The sequence below is a fragment of the Megalobrama amblycephala genome, linkage group LG24, assembly GCF_018812025.1.
Source record: "Megalobrama amblycephala isolate DHTTF-2021 linkage group LG24, ASM1881202v1, whole genome shotgun sequence".
NCBI classification, from domain to species: Eukaryota; Metazoa; Chordata; class Actinopteri; order Cypriniformes; family Xenocyprididae; genus Megalobrama; species Megalobrama amblycephala.
In genome coordinates this window covers 25,340,374-25,367,072 of record NC_063067.1, presented here as the reverse complement: position 1 = coordinate 25,367,072, position 26,699 = coordinate 25,340,374, and the positions used below count along the sequence as shown (strand labels likewise).

General features: G+C 37.9%; 2 protein-coding genes and 1 long non-coding RNA gene across 3 annotated transcripts; 2 read left to right on the top strand and 1 right to left on the bottom strand.

Moving 5' to 3' along the window:
• The first annotated feature begins 4,003 nt into the window (after window positions 1-4,003).
• LOC125260661 lies at window positions 4,004-4,428 on the top strand. Its single transcript, XR_007183099.1, has 3 exons — window positions 4,004-4,029; window positions 4,110-4,171; window positions 4,378-4,428. It is a non-coding gene; the product is annotated as an uncharacterized LOC125260661 (long non-coding RNA).
• A 2,020-nt stretch (window positions 4,429-6,448) lies between these two features.
• Window positions 6,449-19,249, top strand: zgc:194242 (uncharacterized protein LOC100005854 homolog). The gene is made up of 3 exons (XM_048179140.1): window positions 6,449-6,504; window positions 10,492-10,929; window positions 18,715-19,249. The coding sequence occupies exons 2-3, from the start codon at window positions 10,494-10,496 to the stop codon at window positions 18,909-18,911; spliced, it is 633 nt and encodes a 210-aa protein (XP_048035097.1). The 5' UTR covers window positions 6,449-6,504; window positions 10,492-10,493; the 3' UTR covers window positions 18,912-19,249.
• A 3,427-nt stretch (window positions 19,250-22,676) lies between these two features.
• Window positions 22,677-26,289, bottom strand: LOC125260787 (leucine-rich repeat-containing G-protein coupled receptor 6). Its single transcript, XM_048179314.1, has 2 exons — window positions 25,979-26,289; window positions 22,677-24,603 (listed from the first exon to the last, which is right to left on the bottom strand). The coding sequence occupies exons 1-2, from the start codon at window positions 26,082-26,084 to the stop codon at window positions 23,354-23,356; spliced, it is 1,356 nt and encodes a 451-aa protein (XP_048035271.1). The 5' UTR covers window positions 26,085-26,289; the 3' UTR covers window positions 22,677-23,353.
• Window positions 26,290-26,699: the final 410 nt, after the last annotated feature.

The window sequence follows — 26,699 nt, the reverse complement described above, 5'->3', positions numbered from 1 at the left end:
CCCACTGAGAATGAGCAACAAATTTATATCTGGATACGTTAGATCGGTCGTGGGCAATTTATTGAGATCCTCCAATCAGAATGTTAGCAGCCGATCACGTGACCGGTTCGGAGATTTCAGAAAAAATTCAAACAAGATGGCGGCCTCTCAGCGGCAGTGGAGCGGAGAAAAGGAGTGTGAACTTTTATCTTTTTACGCTAGTAAGTTGTCATGCGTAAACCCAAAACAGGGAATTTACCTCATATATTGCTTAAAATACCAACAACTGTCCGAAAGTAATGTGTGTATGCTGTAATGAAGCTATTGAATGATTTCTGTTAAATACTAAAAAGACGGGATTTTTTTAACGTCTCTAGTAGCGTAGGCTGTAGGGCGTTTGACATAGAAATAACTTTTGATGCGATCGACGCGGGTTCGAATCCGCCTTTTGCCGAACTCGTTCTTCTCCCTTTTCCTGTCACAAATCAGATCGGAAAGGCATTTATTTTTAATAAAAATGAAGAAAATATTTGAAAAGTTGAAATAAAGTGCCTAACAAGTGTTTATAATAAAGTATTTATTGAGTTGGCAATAGATTTGCTCATTTCTGATTAGTTGCTGCCAACTGTCTGTTGCCCTAATTAGTTGCCCTGTGTCTCATCAGGTTGCCCGTTGACGGCAACATTGCTCAAAAAATTGCCCCGTGTATCATCACCTTCAGAGTAGTTTCAGCTGCCCCTGCAGCAAGTTTTTCTTGTAGGAACTCCAGCACTGAACCCACAGGGCAGTTGAGTGGATCCACATCATGAGCTGAACACCAAGACTCAAAAACCCTCCACTTGGAGGAATACAGCCTTCTTGTGGAAAAAGCTCTCGCACTCACGATGGTCTCCTGGATGTCAGCAGGAAGACTAGAGATTAAAGCTGACGGCCTTTGATGGGCCATACTCACAGCTTCCAAATCTCCGGACAAGGATGCCATATCTTGCCCTGAAGCTGAGACAGCAGGTCTTGTCTGATCGGGATCTCCCATGGAGGGGAGTCCAGAAGAAGAGTCAGCTCTGAGAACCATGCCTGGGATGGCCAGAATGGGGCTACAAGTAGGAGACGGATCCTGCTCTCCCTCACCCTGCACAGAACAGCCGGGATCAGCTTGACAGGCGGGAACGCATAGAGTTTCAATCTCGGCCATGGGTGAGCGAACACATCTATGCCCAGAGGCGCTGGTGAGCTCAGGGAGAACCAAAGCGGGCACTGAGATGACTCCTGCAACGCAAAGAGGTCCACTTCCGCTCTGCCAAACACTTCCCAAATCTGGGCTACTGTTTGAGGGTTTAGCATCCATTCTCCCAATCTGAGTTTCTGCCTCGACAGAAAATCTGCCATGAGGTTCAGGGTCCCGGGTACATGAACCGCTCTCAGGGAGAGGAGTTTGTTCTGAGCCCAAAGGAGGAGACGACGCGCATGCCTGTCCAGGGTGCGTGATCATGAGCCCCCTTGACGATTTATATGAGATACCACCGCCATGTTGTCCGTCCTGACAATGATGTGGCATCCCCTGAGAAAGGGGAGAAAGTGCAGCAGGGCCAGGGATATACAGCCCTGAGCTCCAAGCTGTTTATGTGCCAAGAGAGGAACTCTCCCGTCCACACTCCACACGCCGGCCTGCCCTCGAAGACTGCGGCGGCTTCGGGAGCGCAACGGAGAAAAACGGATGACTCCTTCTCAAAAACCGCGAGCCTAGAACGGAGAGTTTTGAGAAGGAGATTTTCACAGAATTTACAAGCAGAAGCGCCATGAACAGCCTCACGCGCGTACGAAAAACCCAAACATTTAACACACTTACTGTGTGGGTCATTGCTCGCAATGAAGCGAGAACACGGTGGAATGCAACGATGAAACTCCATGGCACTTCACCACAAGGAGAACTGAGTTTCACTATCGCAGTCGCTGAAACAGAGCAAACAGGGCATGCTGGATGCATCCACAAAGCAGTGACCAAATGAATTATGTTGAATTATTTTGCATTTTTATGCAAAGTGTATATATGTATATGTAACATACATACAATTGTTTTTGTTTTTCTTGATAAAAAATGCTTTAAATGAAAAGGAATCACAACAACAATTTTTGGCTCAAGTAGGAGTAACAATTCTGGACAGATCAGATTTTATTACCTTGGGACATCCAAATGATGTTGAAGGGACTGTGAGTATTATCACATGCACAATCATGCTTTTGTTTTGTGATGAGCGAATATTAAATTTGGTTTCTCTCAAATTATTACAGATTTTGAATACCTGCCTTTCAATTGTCAGAGATATTGCTGACTTAAAGGTAATATTTTTCCTGTCTTTTGTGAGGAACCTTTTTTTTTTTTTTTTGGAGTGAGAAACTGTGCATAAGTGATCCTTTATTAACTGTAATTTTAAATGGTATCTAACAGAACATAAAGGTTCATTGTTTTAGCTCATATGTGACAGTGACATGGTTGCCACCATTGTGTGCAGACCCTTCAACTAACTTACCCGTAATGACTATGACATTTTTAAACATTCGCACAGCTAATATAACCCTCAAAATGGATCTTTACAAAATGTTCGTCATGCATGCTGCATGCATGCTTCGGATCATGTGAGTATAGTATTTATTTGGATGTTTACATTTGATTCTGAATGAGTTTGATAGTGCTCCGTGGCTAACGGGCTAATGCTACACTGTTGGAGAGATTTATAAAGAATGAAGTTGTGTTTATGAATTATACAGACTGCAAGTGTTTAAAAATGAAAATAGTGATGGCTCTTGTCTCTGTGAATACAGTAATAAACAATGGTAACTTTAATCACATTTAACAGTACATTAGCAACATGCTAACGAAACATTTAGAAAGACAATTTACAAATATCACTAAAAATATCATGTTATCATGGATCATGTCAGTTATTATTGCTCCATTTGCCATTTTTCGCTGTTGTCCTTGCTTGCTTACCTAGTCTGATGATTCAGCTGTGCTGCTCCAGTCATTAATACTGGCTTGTGTAATGCCTTGAACATGGGCTGGCATATGCAAATATTGGGGGCGTACATATTAATGATCCCGACTGTTAGGTAACAGTCAGTGTTATGTTGAGATTCGCCTGTTCTTTGCAGGTCTTTTAAACAATTGAGATTTACATAAGAAGGAGGAAGCAATGGAGTTTGAAACTCAATGTATGTCTTTTCCATGTACTGAACTCTTGTTATTCAACTATGCCAAGGTAAATTCAATTTTTGATTCTAGGGCACCTTTAATAGAAGTTAACTAGGGTCATTTTGGGTGGCATTTAAAAATGTTTGTTGTCTGTATTAGGACCATATAGCAGAATGTGACTTTATCTTACTGCCTTCCTGGTCATCAAACCTTTGGATGATAATTCGTTTTTATAGTTCAAAGATAAAATTGTTTAAACAGTGATAAATGAGCCAAGAATTTGGTTGGGGTTGTTCCACCCCAGTTTGTTTGTTTATTATTATTTCATTATTATTATTTAGTACATTTTTGTTTTAATTGTTGTTGTTGTTTAAATGCTTTGTAGAATACTTGCACAGCAACTACATCCTGGGCCGTGGAAAGAGTATGGACGTGATGATCTCAACGTAAGCAGTTTTCTTGTTGCCATCACTAAATTCCATTTTAGATATTCAACCCCATTGTTTTTGATTGCATTTTTGAATAATTATAATATGTTTATTTCAATTTAACTCAACAGTGCTCCAAGGCATGATTGTTCAAATAACTGTGGAGGGTTTGTGTTGATGGAAGAATTATTTGTTAACAATAAGAACTGTTTATTTTCCTTGATAGCTTTGTCAGATTGCGGTCTTTGTTAATTTATTTTTTAGTTTATGAGCAAAATCAATATCCAACAAACTTAAGATATTGATACTATCAAACAAAACCATTTAATTAAAGTTCATTACTATTGTTTATGTCTGTTTTGATGTAACTTGATATTAATTTTACAGTACGCACTCTATGTTGTAATAGGAGGTGTCTTTGATTTTGCTGAGGTGAGCTATCAAAACTAATGATTTGGGGAAAAGTTTATTCTTAAAGGGTGATAGTGATTTACATTAAGCATATTTTCCAGTCTGACATGGCTGCAGTAAGGAGATGGTGGTGCTTGCTCCTGCTAACAAATTATCCTGTGAAGTAAGCCTATTTGCAAGTACTTCCAATAAATAAAACATATTTATTAGCAGTAGGTGATGGAGGAGCAGAAGTAGCAGTTTTTTTTTTTATCCTCTCTCTAATAATGTTAATTTGCACAGTATTTGGTGTTTTATGGTGAATTTTTTTTTTCCTGTGTTGAGTAAATGCTTTCTAGGCAAAACCTTTTTTTAAATATATAATTTAAGATCAGATGCTGAAAGAAAGCTACTCAGAAAAAGGCTCAAAGAAATGAAGACAGGTATAACTTTAACTAAAATAGGTTTGTGACAACTGTTGATAAAATGTTCAAGATCCATTTTCCATAAATATTTCATGATTGATGTATTGGTGTGAATATAATTTCTTTCTTTAGGAGAATTGGAAATGGAAGCTGATTACATAAGTAAGGTGGGAGTTATCCCTATTTCAAATTCTTTTATTTTTAACATGTTAAATGTATGCTATTATTCGACTCTTATTTTAATATTGAATAATTTTTTTCCAGCAGATGCCACCTGAGATCCTGAGACATATCCTCATGAATGTGGTCAAAGAAGATGGAGATGTGGCTTTCTTCAGACTGTCTCTGATGTGCTGGCTTTTCCATGATGTTGTTTGTGAGGCATCATTAAGAAAAGAGGCTCATTTTGCCTGGCTTGACAGTAAGTTATTTAATTTTATTATTTTTATATTTTTACCAGTAGATAGTTCTACACATTAAGTTTAAGCTGCAAATGCATTTTAAGCGTTTCTCAGAAATTTTTATTACTTTAAATCTCTTTCTTACAATAGGCATTGTCAACTGGAGTGCATATTCCAGTGACTACAAGGAGATGTATCGAGTGCCATATAAACTGACCAGTTGCCTTTGTTGTGGGGACTTATTTAAAGACTTCCCGCCAGGCTATATTGGAGATGGAAGGAAAGGAATCCTTTGTGCATTTTACTCGACCAAAGAGTTTGAAGGTTACTGCTCAGCAGACTGCTTCATCTGTGACGGCAATCACTATAGCCCCAAGGACAACTATTAACAAAGTTAATAAATGGTCACTTGAGTGACAACTGTTGATCTGACTGCTGTGATCAGTTTGTATATTCCAGTGGTTCTCAAACCTGTCCTGGGGACCCCCCACCACTGCACATTTTGCATGTCTCCCTCATCTAACACACCCAATTCAACTCTTGCAGTCTCTACTAATTAGCTGATGACTTGAATCAGGTGTGTTAGATGAGGGTGACATGCAAAATGTGCAGTGGTGGGGGGTCCCCAGGACAGGTTTGAGAACCACTGGTATATTCAATTTAAATTGAATTCATGTTTTTGTTTTTTTTTTGTTTGTTTTTTTTTGTTTAATAAATGTACTTGCATGTCTTGCAGACACTGAACAGCAAATTAAGAGGAATCTTATGTACAGATCACTGTTGAAAACCAGACAAAATATCATTAAGCACTTTTTTTTATTTTGACATCTGACAATATTTTTTTTCTTGGTGCTGTTAAAGTTTTGCATTTTCCCTTGAATGTGTACTGGTATTATAAGTTGTATACAGACTTTATTGTATTGTACCTTTTTAGGATTAAAATTACAGAGACAATTATTTGACTCATTTTTGGTTCCACTCAACAGCAAATATGACCTGAATAAAATAAAATGGCTTTATTTTAAAATGTTCTATATACACACATTAAATAAAAATACTTAAGGTGACATTATGCTATTAATCTATCAAATTTAGGTTTAAAAACTCTAAAATCGTGTGATTTAAATGTGTCATATTTTGCATGTGTGTAGAGAAGTTAGGATGACTTAAGCATCACATTTATGTAAATAATTACTTATTCATCAAAAATTACTTATTAAAATTCATCAGTACTACAGAGGTTAGAACATCATCTCAATACAATATTGAGCATGCGTGTCACTCAAGACCAGCGCTTGCGCATTATAATCCAGAGATCGGTACTGCGCATGCGTCTATGATGTCGGCAAAACACCACCGCGCATGCGCGTGACAACGTCCAGTACGTATTGGATCTGATCCAGCTACGTCATCGCGCTACAGGCTGCAGCGAGGACTTCTTGGGACTGAGTGGCAAAAGAACCTGCTGCGTGACTGGATTTAATAACTGCGAAAACGCGAGTAAAACAAACGATTACACTAAAGGTTGGACACGAAAGTGTTTCTTACAACTTGTCAAATAAACCTAATCCATGGATATTGACATGCAACCAGGAGTCGTGTTTCCTGACATTTAAATGTGCCTGATTTCCACGCCGGGGAAATACATAAAGAAAATCTGCCTGTGAATATTTTATATAACTACAATATCGGTAGGTTTAAGTCCGCGTAATCACTTATATCAATGTTATATATATTGTCCAGCCCTAAAACATATATGGTTTTATGATATAGTTTTTGTCAGTGTTTAAAACACACAATTATGCAGGATATAAGACGGAAAATTATATTATATATACGGTATGATTTTACCTCAAAATCCAACAATTTGACACAAAATGATAACATGTTTCTCTGCTGGAGTCCAGTTGTTTCTGGGAATTGCAGCAATCCATTTGCTTCTTTTTTCTATAGCTTTCAGCAGTATATATACCTCAGGTTTTGTGTCAAAGCTATTTGTACATTCAATCACAATTGCTCTTTTCTGTGTTGGGTGTTTTTCGCGACATTCACGCTGAAAACAAATGCTGCCGTTTATGGCAAGCTGTTTTAACATTTAACAGCTAGACTGGATATGTGTTGCGGATATCTGTATTTCAGTTTTGCCTCGTCAAAAAGAACATTTCGGATATCCGCAACTACGTTCTTCCTATCCATAATTGTCATTTCAGATATCCACAAAGACATTCTTCCTAGGACAAATGACATCACTTTTGCAATTCATTTGTATGGGGTTTATCATTACAGATATCTACAATTCAGTTGTAGATATCCACTATGCGAATTATGGATATCTGTAACTGAATTGTAGATATCTGTAATTCCAGTTTGAGATATCTACAATTTGATTCTGACTAGTCACAACTCCAGTTCAAGATTCAATTCAACTCAATTCAAGATATCTACATGTTCCTTTTCAGATATCTCAAATTAAGTTTTGACTAGGCGAAATTACGTTGTAGATATCTGTAACCGGAATTATGACTAGTCAAAATGGCGTTGTAGATATCTCAAACTGGAGTTAGGGATAGTCATAATTTAATTATCTATTATCAAGTTATGGATATCTTGAAATGAATTTTGATTAGAGATATCTGAAATTTGAGATATCTGTAACTTTCATTCCGCCTAGTCAAAATGTAATCGCAGATATCTCGAATTAGAGTTTTGACTAGGCGAAATGACATTGCAGATATCTTTATGCAAATTAGGCCGGCACTTTTAGGCGGGAGCTGAGCGTGTTGTTGTTCTAATCATTCAAATCGCACCTGTTAACTCGTAATTAGCACTGATTGGCACCATGCCGTCACTAGTCATAATGACGTTTGAGATATCTTTAACCTTCATTCTGCCTAGGCAAAACTGAATTACGGATATCTGCAATTGTCATTTAAGATGTGTGACGAGTTGAATGTCGTTTTCAATGACGTCATTGCAGATATCTGTAATTCAGTTTTGCGTAGTCAAAACTGCATTACAGATATCTCTATCTGTCGTTTCGACTAGTCACAATTACGTTACAGATATCTCGAATGACAATTCCAACTATCCAAAATGTAATTATGACTAGTCAGAAAGATGTTGGTGATATCTACAACGTTAATTCCGGATAGTCAAACTTAACTTTTAAATGTTAAAACGGCTTTCCATAGCCGCTGAGTCTTTTGCCACTTAGCGGGCGTGACGCAGTCGTAACGGTCGACGGTGATGTCACCTGCATACCCTCTATTGGTCGATCTCATGTGAGTGACAGGTCGTGACGCTCAGACGGTGGCGTCGTCATTGGAATAGCACGGTCCCTTATTTACTGCAGGCAAGTAAAGCGCGTCGGAGCAGCAGACATACTTCTGTTATATTAACACATGTTGACAGTTTTTGATTAAATGTTATGTTAACTATATTTGTAGTATACTTATAAAATCGAATACGTAATTGTGCTTGTCATAAAAGACAGACTTTTGCTAACAGAGAGCACGGCCAAGGGAAAGTGAATATCGCAACTAAATGTTATTTTACCGCGCTAAAGCTTTTAACCCTGAAACTACTTAAACATAAGTTTGTCTGTACCTGTGTGAGTTTACATTAGACTAGAACGCAGAGAATGGACATTGCCTTCTCATTTCATAGTCCAGCACGTAGCGTGGAATTTGGACCTCATAAAATTTAGAAAATCAAACTCAGTTTTTAAAAGATTTGTTTGGGGTGTGTGTGTAATCATGGTACTGTGATTTAAAACATTTGAAAAATAATTTTGATCAAGCTCGGGTAAATAAATGTAACCATTTCTTAAACAAAATCAAAGAAATGGTAGATCAAAAATGTCCACCCTGCTGGGGACAAAAGGACAAAAGAACAACAGTTTTTATACTTGTGATTCTACTTTATGGATACTGTGAACATTATTTAAGACATCTTGTGTCCCTGTTAAAGCATATAACTTAATAATTTATCAGAATATATATGTGTGTGTATACATATATACACTCATCAGGCGTAGCATTGTGACCATTGATTATTTCTTCATCACGGCACCTGTTAGTGGGTGGGATATATTAGGCAGCAAATGACCATTTTGTCTTTAAAGTTGATGTGTTAGAAGCAGGAAAAATGGGCAAGCGTAAGGATTTGAGCGAGTTTGACAAGGGCCAAATTGTGATGGCTAGACGACTGGGTCAGAGTATCTGCTCTTGTGGGGTGATCCCGGTCTGCAGTGGTCAGTATCTATCAAAAGTGGTTCAAGGAAGGAACAGTAGTGAACCGGCGACAGGGTCATTGGCGGCCAAGGCTCATTGATGCACATGTGGAGCGAAGGTTGGCCCGTGTGGTCCGATCCAACAGATGAGCTACTGTAGCTCAGATTGCTGGTTCTGGTAGAAAGGTGTCAGAATACACAGTGCTTCACATAGCCGCAGACCAGTCAGGGTGCCCATGCTGACCCCTGTCCACCACTGAAAGCGCCAACAGTGGGCATGTGAGCATCAGAAATGGACCACAGAGCAATGTAAGAAGGTGGCCTGGTCTGATGAATGACGTTTTCTTTTACATCACGTGGCTGGCTGGGTGCGTGTGCTTCACTTACCTGGGGAACACACGGCACCAGGATGCACTATGGGAAGAAGGCAAGTCGACGAAGGCAGTGTGATGCTTTGTGCAATGTTCTGCTGGGAAACCTTGGGTCCTGCCATCCATGTGGATGTTACTTTGACACATACTACCTACCTAAGCATTGTTGCAGACCATATACACCCTTTCATGGAAACGGTATTCCCTGGTGGCTGTGGCCTCTTTCAGCAGGATAATGCACCCTGCCACAAAGCAAAAATGGGTCAGGAATGGTTTGAGGAGCACAACGAGTTTGAGGTGTTGACTTGGCCTCCAAATTCCCCAGATCTCAATCCAATCGAGCATCTGTGGGATGTGCTGAACAAACAAATCCGATCCATGGAGGCCCCACATCGCAACTTACAGGACTTAAAGGATCTGCTGCTAACATCTTGGTGCCAGATACCACAGCACACCTTCAGGGGTCTAGTGGAGTCCATGCCTTGACAGGTCAGGGCTGCTTTGACAGCAAAAGGGGGACCAGCACAATATTAGGAAGGTGGTGGTCATAATGTTATGCCTGATCGGTGTGTGTGTATGTATGTGTATATATATATATACACACTATCGTGTGTATATATATATATATATATATATATATATGTATATATATAGTGTATATATATATACACTATATATTGTGTATATATATATATATATATATATATATACAATATTTACACTACTTGTAAAATACAAACAAAAACAGTAATATTGTGAAATAGTATTCCAATTTAAAACAGCTGTTTTCTATGTCAATATACAGTAAAGTGTAATTTATTCCTGTGATCAAAGCTGAATTTTCAGCATCATTACTTCAGTCTTCAGTGTCACATGATCCTTCAGAAATCAATCTAATATGATGATTTGATGCTCAAGAAACATTCATTATTATTATCAATGTTGAAAACAGTTGTATATATATATATATGGATGAATTGAAACTACATTTGAAATAATTTTGAATTGCATTAAATTCTGCTTTGGACATAACAATGTTTGTGTGTAAAATAAATACTTTTGATTTGTTTGTATAGAAATGCTGTCTGACAAAGTGGGCAAACAGCTGGGTCACCCTACGTATTCTTTAACTGGATGGTTGGTAAGCAAGTTCTTTAAATGGCACAATCCGATTTTGGAGGAAAATGCAGTGAAATTGAGCAACATACAACCCAACGACACTGTGCTGGAGCTGGGTCACGGGCCGGGCCTCGGTCTGCAGGCGGCCTCGCAGCTCCTCACGGGCCCGAGAGGGAAACTGATCGGTGTAGACTACTCAAAATACATGCATCAGATGGCCAGTGAGCGCATGAAGGAGCAGATCTCCAGAGGAAAGGCTGTGTTGTATTGCAGTGATTTGGTGGCCATGCCGATAGAGGAAAACACTGTTGACAAGGTGTTTCACTGTAACTGTTATTACTTCTGGCCGGATCTGAAAGCAGGAGCGAGAGCGATTCACAGAGTGATGAAACCAGGTGAGATCATGAGAACTTAATCTCTCACTATCTCTTTTTACTTACGTAAAAAGCAATAGTGGGACATGATTTTCAAAATTGTGCTATAACAACTTAATATGCAAGTGTTATTTATTTCCCTTAATAAAATGGAGGATGCAACATCACCATCATCATCCTCTAGCCTACACGCTAAACTCTTATGTTACAATTTAGCAATAAATTCGCACTGTTCTTAAGGGGAACATATTTGCATCTTACACTCTTAAAAATAAAGAGATCCAAAAAGGGTTATTATTTGCAGCAATGCCATAAACAGGGGTGTCAAAGGGGCTGTTTACACGACACTGTTTTCAACTAAAAATAGAAAACAGACACGACAATGGCGTTTTGGGGGTCTGAAAACTCAAACTTTTGAAAACGGTTTTAAAGTGCAACAACAAAAACGCAGATCTGTGAAAATTGTGACATTAACGTGTATTACGTGTTTAGTCTATAGGCATTTGCGTTTGGCGCGAGTGCTCTGTAAAAGAATGTCTATGTGCACAGGCCATAGACTGTAAAAAAAAAAATATGGGCATAGTGTCCGTGATGTCACCAGTTGATTTCTGAAGAGCATTTTTGAAGCAAAAATGAGGCGGCTGCATCTTAGCAGCGTCACCGCATGTCACTCCCGGATAACTGAAAATGGGCAAAGAGGCAGGAAGTGGTTGGAACTGAGGTGCCTGGGTGCTGAAACCACGCCCGCCTAGCTTGACGTGATCATGTTAGCAGGCAAAGGAGCTATCTATCCATCTTAGATACTATCTAAAATATTAATAAAGATAACAGGTTATATCATTTCAAAGTTCTAAATGTTTACTGTCAATCTACGATGTCTTTTTCACAATATAGATGCTCCAACACCAGTAATTGTAGTTTGTGTCGGGTGTGCAAATAACATGAAAAATCAAATGGGACTTCGTACCTTTATAATGAAATAGCAACCACGAGATCTACTTGGGTAAAATGTCCATGAGTGTCCTTTGAAAAACAAAAAACAGTACTTTTTGTCCACAAAAGCATTAAATCCATGAAATATTGATATATTATCCATATTATAAACATAATATTATTATTGTTTGCATCACATTTCTTCTGAATGATCTGCTCTTCATCATCGTTCTTCAAGAAATTATGCAACCTGAGCAGTGTTTATGTTGTAAACCTGTATATTCTCATATATATCTCACAAACAAATGAGCCCACGTCCAAAGTATAATTTTTCAAAATGCAGCAGTAAGCAGTTTTGTCGTTTTATATTCTGCCGCCATTGTCATTGCAGTAAATCTCAGGAACAAAAATTTTAGCCAATCCCACGATCCAAAAACGTGTGTTCTGTTTATCTTCTGCATGCGTGCACATGTACACAGACACACATCTATCTCGAGTCTTGACCATTAACGCAGTAAGCTATATTATTTTATAATTGTATAAAAACCCGATTCCAAAAAAGTTGGGACACTGTACAAATTGTGAATAAAAACAGAATGAAATGATGTGGAAGTTTCAAATTTCAATATTTTATTCAGAATACAACATAGATGACACATCAAATGTTTAAACTGAGAAAATGTATCATTTTAAGGGAAAAATAAGTTGATTTTAAATTTCATGGCATCAACACTGTGGCGACCAGGGTGGGCGAGAGCCGTGAGGGAACAGCGCGAGGCCGGTGACGCAAGTGATAACGAGCATCACCTGGGAAGCGCACCGGCCTTGAGTCTCTCACGGAGGAGCTCCGGGAGCATAAAAGGAGGAGCGACGACCGTGACGTACGAGAGAGGACCAGGCCTGGACTTTATGTTATGTTTTATTATGTTTGTGTGGCCGGCAGACGTCCGCGAGGGTCTGCCGGCATTACTTTCGTTTTGTTCTTTGTTTTATTTTGGTATTAAAGTTTTGATTGAATATTCGCCGGTTCCCGCCTCTTTCTTCCCGTTTACGAACTACGTTACAAACACAATCTCAAAAGAGTTGGGACAAGGCCATGTTTACCACTGTGTGGCATCCCCTCTTCTTTTTATAACAGTCTGCAAACGTCTGGGTACTGAGGAGACAAGTTGCTCAAGTTTAGGAATAGGAATGTTGTCCCATTCTTGTCTAATACAGGCTTCTAGTTGCTCAACTGTCTTAGGTCTTCTTCCTCTTTATGATGCACCAAATGTTTTCTATGGGTGAAAGATCTGGACTGCAGGCTGACCATTTCAGTACCCGGATCCTCCTTCTATGCAGCCATGATGTTGTAATTGATGCAGCATGTGGTCTGGCATTGTCATGTTGGAAATTGCAAGGTCTTCCCTGAAAGAGACGACGTCTGGATGGGAGCATATGTTGTTCTAGAACTTGGATATACCTTTCAGCATTGATGGTGCTTTTCCAGATGTGTAAGCTGCCCATGCCACATGCATTCATGCAACCCCACACCATCAGAGATGCAGGCTTCTGAACTGAGCGCTGATAACAACTTGGGTTGTCCTTGTCCTCTTTAGTCCGGATGACATGGCGTCCCAGTTTTCCAAACATTTGGAAATGTCTCACTTTCAACATTTGATATGTTATCTATATTCTATTGTGAATAAAATATAAGTTTATGAGATTTGTAAATTATTGCATTCCTTTTTTATTCATAATTTGTACAGTGTCCCAACTTTTTTGGAATCGGGTTTGTATATTATTATTTTATAATTTTATAAAATAATCCCGAAAAAAAAAAAGCACAAACATGGCAGAGATGCCAAATTCAGCAGTTGGAATTAGCTGAGGTAAAGTGACGGCTCACAGACAGCAGCAGCAAACCTGTCACTCAAGCGATCACACCCTTAATTATGCCGAAATTTAAGGCTTAATATAATTTAAATGGATGAGTTATAAAAAAAATTCACCCCCCTCAGAGTTGTCATGAAGGGCAAAATTAGCTGTATAGACCAAAACCACAATTTGATCCAGGCTGTAAACATGTTTTTTTTCTGCTGTAAAGTTGGCCATTTTAACAAGGGACACAATGAGATTCTGCTCTCTTTTGGAACCTGTCCCTAGCGGCCATTCGATGAATCGCAGTTTAAGTCACTTCCGTATTGGCTTCAAGAGAAACTGGGGGAGGTTGCAGCATGGCACAGGTGCATAGTGTTTATTTACAAAGTGACATTGCCAACTACTGGCCTGGCATGAATAATACAGAGTTTTTAGTCATTTTCACAGATCTGTGTGAACGGGATAATTTTGACAGTGTTGTCATATACAAAGAAAAAAACTTTTCAGTTGTGTTTTTTTTTTTTTTTTATGTCAGTGTTGTGTTGTCTCTAATTATGAAGAATATTGAGTTGTGTAGAAATTACTAAAACTATTGTGACAAGTTAATGGTACGTTTACACGATTTTACACAACAACAATGTACTAAAAACAGAAAAGTTTTACTTTTCCTTTTTTGAAAAGTTGTCAAAATGATCCCCGTTCCATGAAAATGACTAACAATGCTGTATTATGCTGCCAGGCCAGTAGATGGCGGTCACTGTGTAAAGAAACACTACACACCTATCCACCTTTTTGCTGATGAGCCTACTGAGTTTAGACAAAGAATATACACTAACAAGAAGCGACACTCAATAGAATGTTGCATTGCCCAGCAGCAGCCCTGCGCTTCTGCCATTTTGGGGTGTAAGCGACTCAGCAATCCACTAGTTTCTATGGCAATATCAGCTGCTTTGTTTAAAAAAAAAAAGTACATTAAAGCTGAAATCCAACCTGAATGATGACAACACAGAATAAAATACTATCACTAGTTAACTTCTGTGTAAGCCTTCCACTTTTTTCACAAAACCTTTTTACTCTCTAGAAACCCAGTCAGTTTGGGTTAAAATTCTTTAAAAGATCTAGTATTAGCATTAGGCTTATAAACAATGAATTAATACCAATATATGAAATTAAATTAAGGACATGCATCAGAAAAATTGGGAATGTTGGACAATAAATATATGAATATAACCGTTTGATTTTACAGTATTGTCTAATGTCCGTTAAAGCAAAAGTGTCCAAAAGTGGGAATTAAAGGGTTAGTTCACCCAAAAATGAAAATTATGTCATTAATGACTCACCCTCATGTCGTTCCAAACCCGTAAGACCTCCGTTCATCTTCGGAACACAGTTTAAGATATTTTAGATTTAGTCTGAGAGCTTTCTGTCCCTCCATTGAAAATGTATGTACGGTATACTGTCCATGTCCAGAAAGGTAATAAAACATCATCAAAGTAGTCCATGTGACATCAAATCCAAAAATAACAAAAACTACGACTTTAATCAGCATTGTCTTCTCTTCCGGGTCTATTGACAATCCGCGTTCACGACTCCGCAGTGACGCTGCTTCTTCTTCTTTCCTGTTTTACGGCGGTTGGCATCCAGCTTATTGGTGCATTACCGCCCCCTTCTGCTCCGGACAGTGACGCTGCTGACCAGAGGTTGCCTTAGACTGTAACTCATTTTGACGGACAGGGTCGTAAAAAAAATCCTCATCATCTATTATTACCCATCATTTTAATTTTCATCTTTTAATTATAATAACACATTTAATTGCTTTTATTTTTGTTCACATTTGAATTGGTAATTCACACGTGAAATTTCTCTGTACTGTACTATAGGCTACGTGGTTTCATATTTATGTTTAAATAGTCCTATGTTATGTTTTAAATTCATCTATTTGATTATGAAAAGTGAAGAGCATGAGTAAGATGCATCATAAGATGCGCAGTATGTCGGGAGACATGGAGTGTTCAGACATGATTTTGACCACTTCATGAAGTTTTATTTTGTAGAAAGCCTTTCTTTAAAGTGAATTTCGTTTTGTAAAAATTGTATCTTAATTTTAATCAATGTTTCATCAACCAATTGCCTGGATGTAATAAATAAGAAGCACATATAATAGAAAATATAATCATGACGTGGAGGTGCATGCGCGATCACTGGCGCGTGAACTGGAACGCGTCTTACATGAATGAACTGAAACTCAGCGTATAGGCTGCTTGCCTCAGAGAAATGAGAAATATCTCTATAGAAAGCATGAAATATCTACTTTAACGAAAACAAAATAATTCAAAACGAAAAGAAATAGGCTACTCTATGTAGAATAAACCGAATGAAATGAAAATATCTTAAACTGTGTTCCGAAGATGAACGGAGGTCTTACGGGTTTGGAACGACATGAGGGTGAGTCATTAATGACATAATTTTCATTTTTGGGTGAACTAACCCTTTAAGCGATAACGGACACAGCAATGAATCATGTATTGTAAGATCATTATGTTTGTAGCGTGATCTGTTAAAACGTACAATATAGCCTATTTCAATTCAGACCTAGTGGAGTGATACTATTATTACTATTACTCCACTATATTGTTCACTGCAAACATGATGATCTTAAATGTATTAATTAATAATTTACTATTAATAAATGTGTAAAGTTGCATAAAATGGAAATACTCTATAAAGTATGCTAACTACGTTACCTCAGATGATTGAATGGTTGGATTCCACAACTGGTAAAATAAAACATATATAAGACAATACAACATTTACCGTAGATGCCATAAAATTTACTGATGATTTCATTTGAAAAATGTTCTTTTGCGCTTCTGATTTGGCAGTGAAATTTGTCGATTTTGGGTACGTAAGATGTGAAGGATTCTATGGTACAATTAGTATTTTCACCCTATAATGGCGGCCGCACTACCGGAGCGCCATCTAGTGGCTGTTGCCCAAAAAGGATAAGAGTGTCGCCTCTTGGGTTCTATACTCTTTGGCTTAGATTATGGCAGTGATTCTCAACCACATTCCTGGATTAGCTTCTGCAGGTGTGTTTGATTGGGGTTGGAGCTAAACTCTGCAGTAAAGTGGACCTCGATGGCCAGAGTTGAGAATAAAAGTCTTTATAGCACAAATGTAGACTTAGGCCCAATCCCATTTCTACCCCTTACCACTTCCCCTTTCCCCTACACCTTCGTTTTGCGTGTTCACATGAAGGGGTAGGGGTGTCTCGATTCTCTTTTGGCTGGAGTGGTAGGGGGAAGGGGAAGGGCCAGATAGCCCTTCAAATGAAGATTTTTCAGGACCACACTTCGAACGAAGGGGTATGAGAAATTTCCCTGCATACACCGACTACCGTGCTGCTAGAATGCGTGTAGTGATCATGGTAGTGATATTTCCACTCAGGATCAATCACTTATGTGTTACCTGGCTGCCAGTTTCTCTGTAGCTTGCTAAACGCATCTGAATGATGTGAACACAAATGAGTGATACAGTTAAACAAAATATCTGGTCATCCTTCATAGCGCAGTTGCTATTTGCATCTTGTATCTTCTGTAAACTCTTGCGTTACCAAGGCAACAACTGACTCGTTTGTATTACATTGCAAAGAGCTCCGTTATCGCAGCACCACAGTAGAAAACGAAACCACGTCCGTACCGACTGGCTCGGCACGAAATGCAACAGTTAAACAAACAGCTTGGCCCGATGGAAAAGCGGCTTCATCAGTCTTGGGAAACTTGTTAAACTTGCTCGCTCCTGATTTCTGTTGATATGCGCACTTCATTGCTGTTCATACTGGTTAAATGTTACAGGACACTAATAAAAGAAACAAGGTATGATGATGTGTGTACTGGTGTAGTAGTGGTGTCCCATTTCTTAGGGGAATATTTTCACCCCTACACCTTGCCACTCTGTTTCAAGGGGCAAGGGCGAAGGGGTATAAAATAGAATTGGGATTGGGCCTTATTCACTTCTTTTTTCCCAATCCCAGGTAGGCCTACAACATTGTTTTGATAATGCTCTTGAATCTGGTCTTTATGATATAATTGGTTTTTAAAGTTATTCAATAGTATTGAAAGATAACAATTCATTGAAAATAATTTTTAACAAATAATGAGGTAAAGTTTAATTGCACTATTACCTAAATCTCATTATAATCGCATGATGAGAGTGCATGTAAACTAGGGGTGTAACGGTTCTCTGTAAAAAAAATCGAACCGTATTTAGGCTATTTTTCTGTTGATGGATATGCATTCTGGCTTCTCCTAAACTTTGTTCAATGCGAGTGCCCTATGTTCTATGACCAGTCAATTACGCCATCATCACCTGGGTGTTAATAGCGCGTGAGCGCAGGTGAGACCTGAACAGCACACGTTGCTATCTGTGTTTTAACTAAACTCATTTAAGCCTTGCCAGTTTTAACATTCGAGCACAAGACGTGAAAGAGAACTCGCGCACGCTGTGAGAAGATTTGTGTGCTCTCATCTGAAGTACACACTGCGCGTCTCACACAGCATGCAAATATTGAGTTCTCTTTCAAGTCTTGCTTGAACGGACAAATAACCACAAAAATTGTCAATATGCCCATCTTGGCGAGTATCCTAGCAAACAGTAGGTTATGTCTGAAGTAAACGATAAGAAAGACAACGGCATGTGTATCAGGTATTTTGGATCCGTGCATTATGTCTTAAAGTGACAGCAGTCTAATATTTGCTTAATATTAACAGTCTAATATTTTTCCAAAACAAACAACAAAAAAAAAAAAACTAATTTAATAGACTTTTTCATTAAAATGATACCAGCATAACAATTAGAGTGAAAACGCTCATTTGACTTGATATGGAATGGTTTTGCATTAATGGCAGCATGTAGTTTCTGCAAACCTGATGATTCATGTGAGCATGATTTAAGAATTAAGCTGTGTCACTTTGACCAATGTTTAATATTCAAAAATTATTTTCTGTTCCTTAGGTGGAATTATGGTTACAACTCTCAGACTAGAGACTGTTAAAAAAGCAGCCGCAAAGAACATGTTTAGCGGGGAGAGCTGGCATCCTGAGGTCTACATGGAAGCGCTGCAGTCCTCTGGGTTCACAGATGTCCAAATGGAGAACAAAAGAGAGAAACTCATCACATTTCAAGCTATTTTTGCCACTGCTCTGAAGTAAAATTACCGTGTAATACTGATATGTAATGATATCTGTCCTGCCAAATGTTGTCAGGATCAAAATGTATTTTAATTCATTGTTGAATAATGAACATTTGAACGGTGGCTGTAAATTGACAGATTTATTCATTAATACATTAAATAATGAAGACAACTGGTCAATTAAAAATATAATGAATATGTAATATAGTGCATATTTAGCAAAACGCTCCTCTATAGAATTTTTTTTTTTTTCTCGCGCTGACTAACGAACTATGAATATTAAATGGCTTTCCTGGGGTAATGACCTGTTTCTGTGGTTGAAACACTGATTTAGTGATTAAATGAGACATGACACATTTCAGTTGTACTGTTTCTTTCAACATTACTTCTGATATTCATTCATGATTATTTCATGCTATAACTAGAAGGTCCTAAAGATGATCGGTTCATGAGTGCAATGGCTATGGTGACATTACATCATTTATTATTTGAATTTCATTATAAAGCTTACAGAATTTGATGTGTATTATTATTGGTAGATTGGAGAAGGGCTAATGAAGTGTCACTGATTCAGTCAGTGATTTCTGCCCATTTTAGATTTCAACCATTTTGGTCGAATATGTTGTAGAAAGTTTTGTGCATCACTTACACTAGGCTTATATCTATTTACATTAAGGTTATTTTAAGGAACATTTCAATAAAAGGTGTATGAATAAAGTTAAGCAAAGGAAAAGTTACAAAAAAAGGCCCACAAAACCATTGTTTTTGGTATCTGAAAGGTACAAAAAGTTATTGCAATTTTAGTTTAGAGGACAGAAACTGTTGAACTTTGATTTAAGTTCACGCGAAAAAGAATCAAACTATGACAAACAAAGCCGCAAAACTACAAAACCCATAATGCATTAGCAGAAAAGCCACGCATGGTCATACAATGAAGACTGTGAACTTTTAGCGGGCTAAATGATTCAGACCTAGTTAATCAGTGAACAAGCAAAACTCGACAGAAACATCACCAGTAAGTAAAAAAACACGATGAATACCTAATATTCACTGAAAGTAATTTTCTGTATATGGTTTTAGTTAAAGAGAGTTGACAATAACCATAGGTTGCGATCTGCATATAAACATTTGGCTACTATTAATGGGAATCAACATGACATTTTAAAAATCTTTATTCAAGTTTTTTTTTTTTTTTGGTGGTTTTGACTATTAATAAAGGTATATTTCACCCCAAAATCAAGTAATCCACGAGGCATGATCACATGTCAAGCCCAAAGGATTGAGCTTGATGTGGATTACATTGTTTGATTCACATGGATTACTTTTACCGTCTTTAACGTTACCTGTTTAAGCTTGAAGATTCAAAGCTTGAAAACGTTCAATGTAGGCACAAAAATATCTTCATTTGACAATGAACTAGCCTTAAATGTGTTTGGAACATAGGTGAGTAAATGGTGACAGAATTTTCGTATTTGGGTGAACTTCAAACTATCAAAGACTGGATTATTTATTTATTTTTTTAATAATTATGTTGCATTTAGACATTATGAAGAGAATCAAGTCAGCATGTGTGAAAAACTATAACAGCTAGGTCAAGAGCTAGCTCTTTTTTGAAAATTAAAGGACTTTTTTCATTTCTCACAATTTAAACACAACAAATCTAGAGAGAAGGCAAAGAAATGTATGGCTGAACATGCAGTCCAGAAGAACAATGTAAGGTTTTTAGCCAGGTCGAGCTCAACACTTCATACACTGTCATTACAAATATGAGCCACTGGGGGGAGCCATTGTTATTTGGTTCTTCACTCTGAATCGCAGTGTTTGCCTTCTCTGTTGTGTTTGAAGGGTTGTGTGGAGACAGAAGAAAAGACTTATAATGTGAATACAAATAAGAAAACTGCTCAAAAGAGAGAAGCACTGTAGAGCAACCCAAGAAAATGTGCATGTAGTGTATTAAACAAACATCTGAATTAAATTAATTGAATCTCATTTTTATAGTTTCTTTTATATCTGGGTTTATTGTTGATAAAATATTCAAAAGTACACTACATTCACATCTCTCTGAATTGTTCAGTAGTCCTCAAGACATACATTTATGAAACTAATAACTTTATTAAATCATTCTTTATCACATGTGTACAGAAATATGAAAATATTTACATCCAGAATAGTGTCTGTTGTACAAAGATCTTAAAATTTCAATATAAAAAATTACATTTTAATATACATTTTAATATAAAAAGAATAGAAATCAATACGGATAAAAAAGGTATAGCATGCTAGATCAGAGGTAGTTATATTTTACAATACAATAGCTAGCCTACTTTACAATCTGTAAAAGATCCCGACCAAGCTTTATTAATCAAATCACTCATAGTTCCTTTTATATCTTCAGTTTATAGCACTGACATGTTCATTTAACTTTTTGCTTTTCCTTAATCCTGTTAACTTGATGTAAAAAAGGAAATGCAACACAAATATATGTTGTGAGGCTCAGACATCGTCTATGCAAGTACGTGAACACAATGCTTCTAACTACACAAGCTTGATGTTCATGCCTTGTTGAATTCTGTTGCATTACGAATTACGTTTTAACTCATTTTAACACATCTTGCATTCTCAGAGTTTCTGGCAGGTGGATTATGGTATGAATAAGCAAAATGTCTCCTAGATCAACATGTGTCATGTTGGAGCAATGGTTTGAAGAAAGTCAATTAGTTAATATTAGTTGTCAGCATGTTTATAGCTAGACACCTGAATTTATGGCACAGATATTTGAAGGTAACTCTGTTCTCTCGAGGTTTCTTGCCACCACAATGCATGTTAAATATGTAGAATGGGACAGGGAGCTTGCAGACTGTTGGCCAAGCCTTTTGTGTACTTGCAGAGAGTATGTTTCTGGCCTTATGTTTTAGCATCTCTTGGCATGATGCTTTTTGTTGTTGTTGTTGTTGTTGTTGTTTCTCAAGACACTAAATATTATTTGACAATATACATAGGTATTTACCTTCCCGTACATTATTATTATTATTATTTTTTTTTATTCACTAGGGGCACGTAAGCAAGTAACGACTTGCAAATAATTAACAAGACTTTGATATATACACACTTGGAAATTAATGCATTTAGATACATGACATAAGAACTGAGCTTTATGCAGAGACCTTTTTCACATTGAAATATTTAGATACATAACTCCTTTTTTTTTTTTTTACATCAGCAAACATCCCTGTGATATTTTTCAAATTAAAGGAGTGTTCCAGGTTTAAAACAATAACATGTAGAGCTCATGTTTTTTAGCACTCATTTCTGAGAAAAGAAGTCATAATTGCGAGAATTGTGAGTTTGCTTTATTTCTTTATTTCTCGCAATTGCAGGTTTATATAGTCAGAATTGTGAGATGTACTGTATGGAAGCTTGTTTCTGCCACTAAAAAAAAAAAAAAAAAAAAAAAAAAAAATTAAAAGGTAATTGTGACTTTTTATCTCACAATTCTGACTTTTTTTTTAGATATAATGTCGCAATTGCGAGAAATAGTCAGAATTGCGAGATATAAAGTCAGAAATGCATGATATAAAGTCAGAATTGCATTATAGTCAGAATTGTGAGATATAAAGTCAGAATTGCGTGATGTCAGAATTGCATGATATAAAGTCAGAATTGCGTATAAAGATTTAACTTGCACAATTGCGTGTTATAGGCAGAATTGTGAGATTGATAAGTCCTCAATGTGAGTTTATATCATGCAATTCTGACTTTATATCACACAATTCTGACTTTATAACACGCAATTTGAGTTTATATCTCGCTTATTGAGAGAAAAAAAAAGTCAGACTTGTGATATAAAAAGTCACAATTACCTTTATTTTTTATTTGGTGGCAGAAATAAGCTTCCATAAGATTAATTTCTGGTTATGTATTACCAAAATTATTTCTGTTGTTGGATTTGTAATTATGTAAAACTGTTTTATAGATACAGTGTGAATTTAAATGTTTATGCCGGTGCAGTACTTTTGCCCCATAGACTTCTATTGTTTGTGCATTATTTTATGCAATTTTTCGCTTGTTTTTATGAAGGGAGTTGAATGGGAAATAATAAATATTTTTATATGAAAATCCTCAGTATTCCCTGGATGGTGATGATACTGAACCTGGAACATTCCTTTAAGCCTAATTACACAAACAAGTTAAAAAGTTACAAAAAATAAATGCATATTTGTTTTTGAACATTTAAGATTAAATTACAGAATGGCCCACAAGATTGTGTCACAAAATGTGAGTAGGCTTTTCTTTTTTTCTTTTTTATATGCCATGTAGCAGTTGGGACAATACAGTTGTATATAGTCCCACATTAAAATTCATTGTTCGTAAGCTCTGAAGATTTTGGGGTCAGTTCATATGTGGGCTCGCGACTTCTCACACTCATAGAGTCCTTGAAAACTTTAGAGTTTAGGAGAAGACTTAAGAATGAGCTGAGAGAAGTGGGGAGTGGTAGACTCCAGAAAAGAAGGTGCCATTATGAGTTTCCAGTCCACTGCTCCTAAAATGCTCCTGCTCTTTGGCGAGGAGTCCTGGTGTTGACCTGACTAGGTTCTCTCCAACGCTCTCCCTCTTTGTTGAGGGTTTCATCTGCATCTGGCATGGGATGAGAGGCACTGAGGGTGGGCTGGAAAACCGGGTGACTGTCTCTGGGTTTGGTGCTGATGAACTCTCGAACACTGCATCTGCTTCAGCAGCAATGGACACCAGGGCTTGAGTGGAGTCATATGAGCTTTTCTCTGTGTCAACTGAGATGAAGGAATCCAGGTTGCAGTCATGATGGTGGTGAGCTCTGCTAAAAAGGAGACGTGCATCTTCGCGGAAGTGTGGATTGAAGAGGAGGTAGAGCAAGGGGTTGATGCTTGCAGGAAGAGGCAGAAGAATCAGGACGACTGATTTGACAACCTCCTCACTCACAGGAAAGAGTCCCAGAAGGGAGGAGAAGGTGAGGAAGGCTACGGGGCAGTAGAGCAGGCAGTTGGTAAAGATGAGCCAAGCCACATGCTTGATCATGGCACAATCCCAAATGCTGTCGAAGTCACCCTTCATCAGGTCCCAGTATAGTTTGATGTAAGTCCCGGTGATCACCAAGAAACACAGGGAGTTCATCATTATCAGAGCAACCATAAAACCCAGCGTGGAAGGTTCGCCATCCGGCAGGGGTGATGGCGTGCAGAGTGGAGTGGCCCCGTACTCCCCGACCCCAATCAGCGGCAAAGCGGCGACTGCCAACGAAAGTGCCAAGCACGCCACTGAGGCAGCTCGCACGCTTCCCAGGGAGGGCGACTTTCCGTAGGCGCGAGCACACGACACGGACACGCTGCACTGCACTGCAGCCAAAGTCAGGAAGAGTATGGAGCCCTCTGAGGCTAGAATTGAAAGAAAGCCTGTTGTTTGGCAACCTGCACCCATTTCCCATTGAGCTCCGTGCAGGGCGAACTCTCCAAATGTCCGGGCATCAACCAATGCCAAGGTGCCGGTACACAGGCCCGTAAGCAGGTTGGCGCCACTGATGGTGCCGATGATGAACTTAACTGGGGAGAGATAGCTGGGGGATGCAAAGACAGTCAAGAGGAGAAGGCTGTTTCCCATCAGTGAGACCAAAGAGATGAGCCACATGCCAAGCCGTACCACCCAACTGTCAAACAGGTTATCACATGGTTTAAATGGACCTGAAGGGGTGAAATGAAAAATTATAATCTGAGTCTTATAACAGAAATAACAAATTAACTTGAGGCTTATTCACACCAAGACTGAATTTTTACTACGGATCAAATGCACAACAAAATGTTACAGAAAAATATTTTGAAAATCTCTCTTAAAATAGTTCTTGCGTCAACTTTTATGTAATAAGTTTTTTCAAAAGTTTAAGCCTTACCAATTTAAATATTGAAGCTCAAGAAGATGCGAAAGGGAGTATCTATTTCAGTATGCACACAAATCCGAAGCGTGTGCCCAGAAAGCTGCGTCTCAGACAGAATGTGACTACTGAAATGAGCTCTGTTTCATGTCTTCTTGCACTTGAATGGACATATTCAAACAAAACTGTCAAAAAATTCCTGTCTCTGTGAGTATCCAACCATCTCAGCGAGTATCTGACCACAGTCGATCATGGCTTGAGTGAATGTAACAGTCGAGAAAGACGACAAGTGTATAACATCAGTGTATTGGATCTGTGCATTAGGTCTTAAAGTGACAGCAGCCTAATATTCCTGCTGCATTTTGTGATTTTAATGTTAATCAAACAAAAAAAGACAAAAATAATCAATCACTGCTCTTGACTGAATAACTTTTTAATAAGGATTAATGTTTCATTTATACAGTGAAGACTATTATTTTACAATTTGATTACTTTATTCAATGTCTCTACCTTAAAATTACTGTTACTTGTCTTTAATAATGTTTTAAATTTATATTAGTTAGGCTAGTAGTGTTAGCTGTGGTATTGAAATTGGTATAGAGAATTGAGAATTTTCACAGGTATCTAAACGTTTTGGTGTCATAACTGGCTGTTTTTGCAGAAACAGTTTACTGCCCAGTAAATTTTCTGAAGTCACTAGCCACTGGCAGGTGTGAAAAAAAAGTTAGGCACTGTATATGAATTATCGTTTTGAATATACTGAAGCATATTTGTCAAATCTTATTGAAATGCAAAATGAAATCTAACCACAAGATGTTTTAAACATAATTGGGTCACAGCTGAAACCAACTACGTCTTTCTTTCTTTCTTTCTTTCTTTCTTTCTTTCTTTCTTTCTTTCTTTCTTTCTTTCTTTCTTTCTTTCTTTCTTTCTTTCTTTCTTTGATCAGCACCATTTCTGAAAATGGCAACACTTGAAGTTTCTTCAGATGGTAATCAAATCACACCAAGTGTTGGTGGAAATTCTGAGAAGTGTGCGTAGTTTTGGTGTAAAAATTCTTTGCAAATATGTTTTTCCTGTAACATGCTTGTTGTTTAGTTTGTTTGTACTTGATATGAACAGACCTTCATAGTCTTGGTGGCATACATTTGACCTACAGGGTGAGATCTGCTGCTGATTGAATTTACCTGGGATAGGGGTACACTGTATGCTGGTTTGTAGTTTGGACTCTTCAATAGCTAACTGGAATTCCTCTAAGTCAAGGTCATCTGCAAGCGAACACATGAAAGGCATGAGGCATCTTTGCTTTGTGCATTTACGGCAACATGAAGAAATAGCCTTCAGTGTTCAAGATGGCATGATGCACTTGGTCTGGCAGAAGATAAATCACCATGTTATGGACATCAAGTCTGCTGGAACGGATTAATTTATCTAAGGGCTTTAGCACCACTCAACATCCAACACATCTCAGTTGCAACTTTCCATTTCTCCTTCAGTGTGCAATCAATCATCAGGCTTTGTTCATGCTCTGGTTTTGTTATTTTCCGATAAGCCAAATGGTATGTTTTGGACCTTGAATTGTTAATGTTTATCTAATTTCCCATGGAGTGTAATTACGGAAGGCTCCTTTCAAGTCTGAAACCTGATCAGATCGCATAGAGGAATGCATGGAGAAAAGACACATTTTATTTCATCTGTCAAATACCTGCGGTTACTGTAAGGCCCTGACATGTTTCTACTGTGCTAATTAAAGATGAAGAGACTGGCAGATAGAAGAGAGCAAATAAAAATAGACGCACACACACACTGTGGAAAACCGCTACAAGTGGTGCTTTTATGTTCCTTTCATATGAGGAAAGTGTTTGTGTAATGCCAATGTTTTCATTTTTGGCTACAGGGACTTTGATA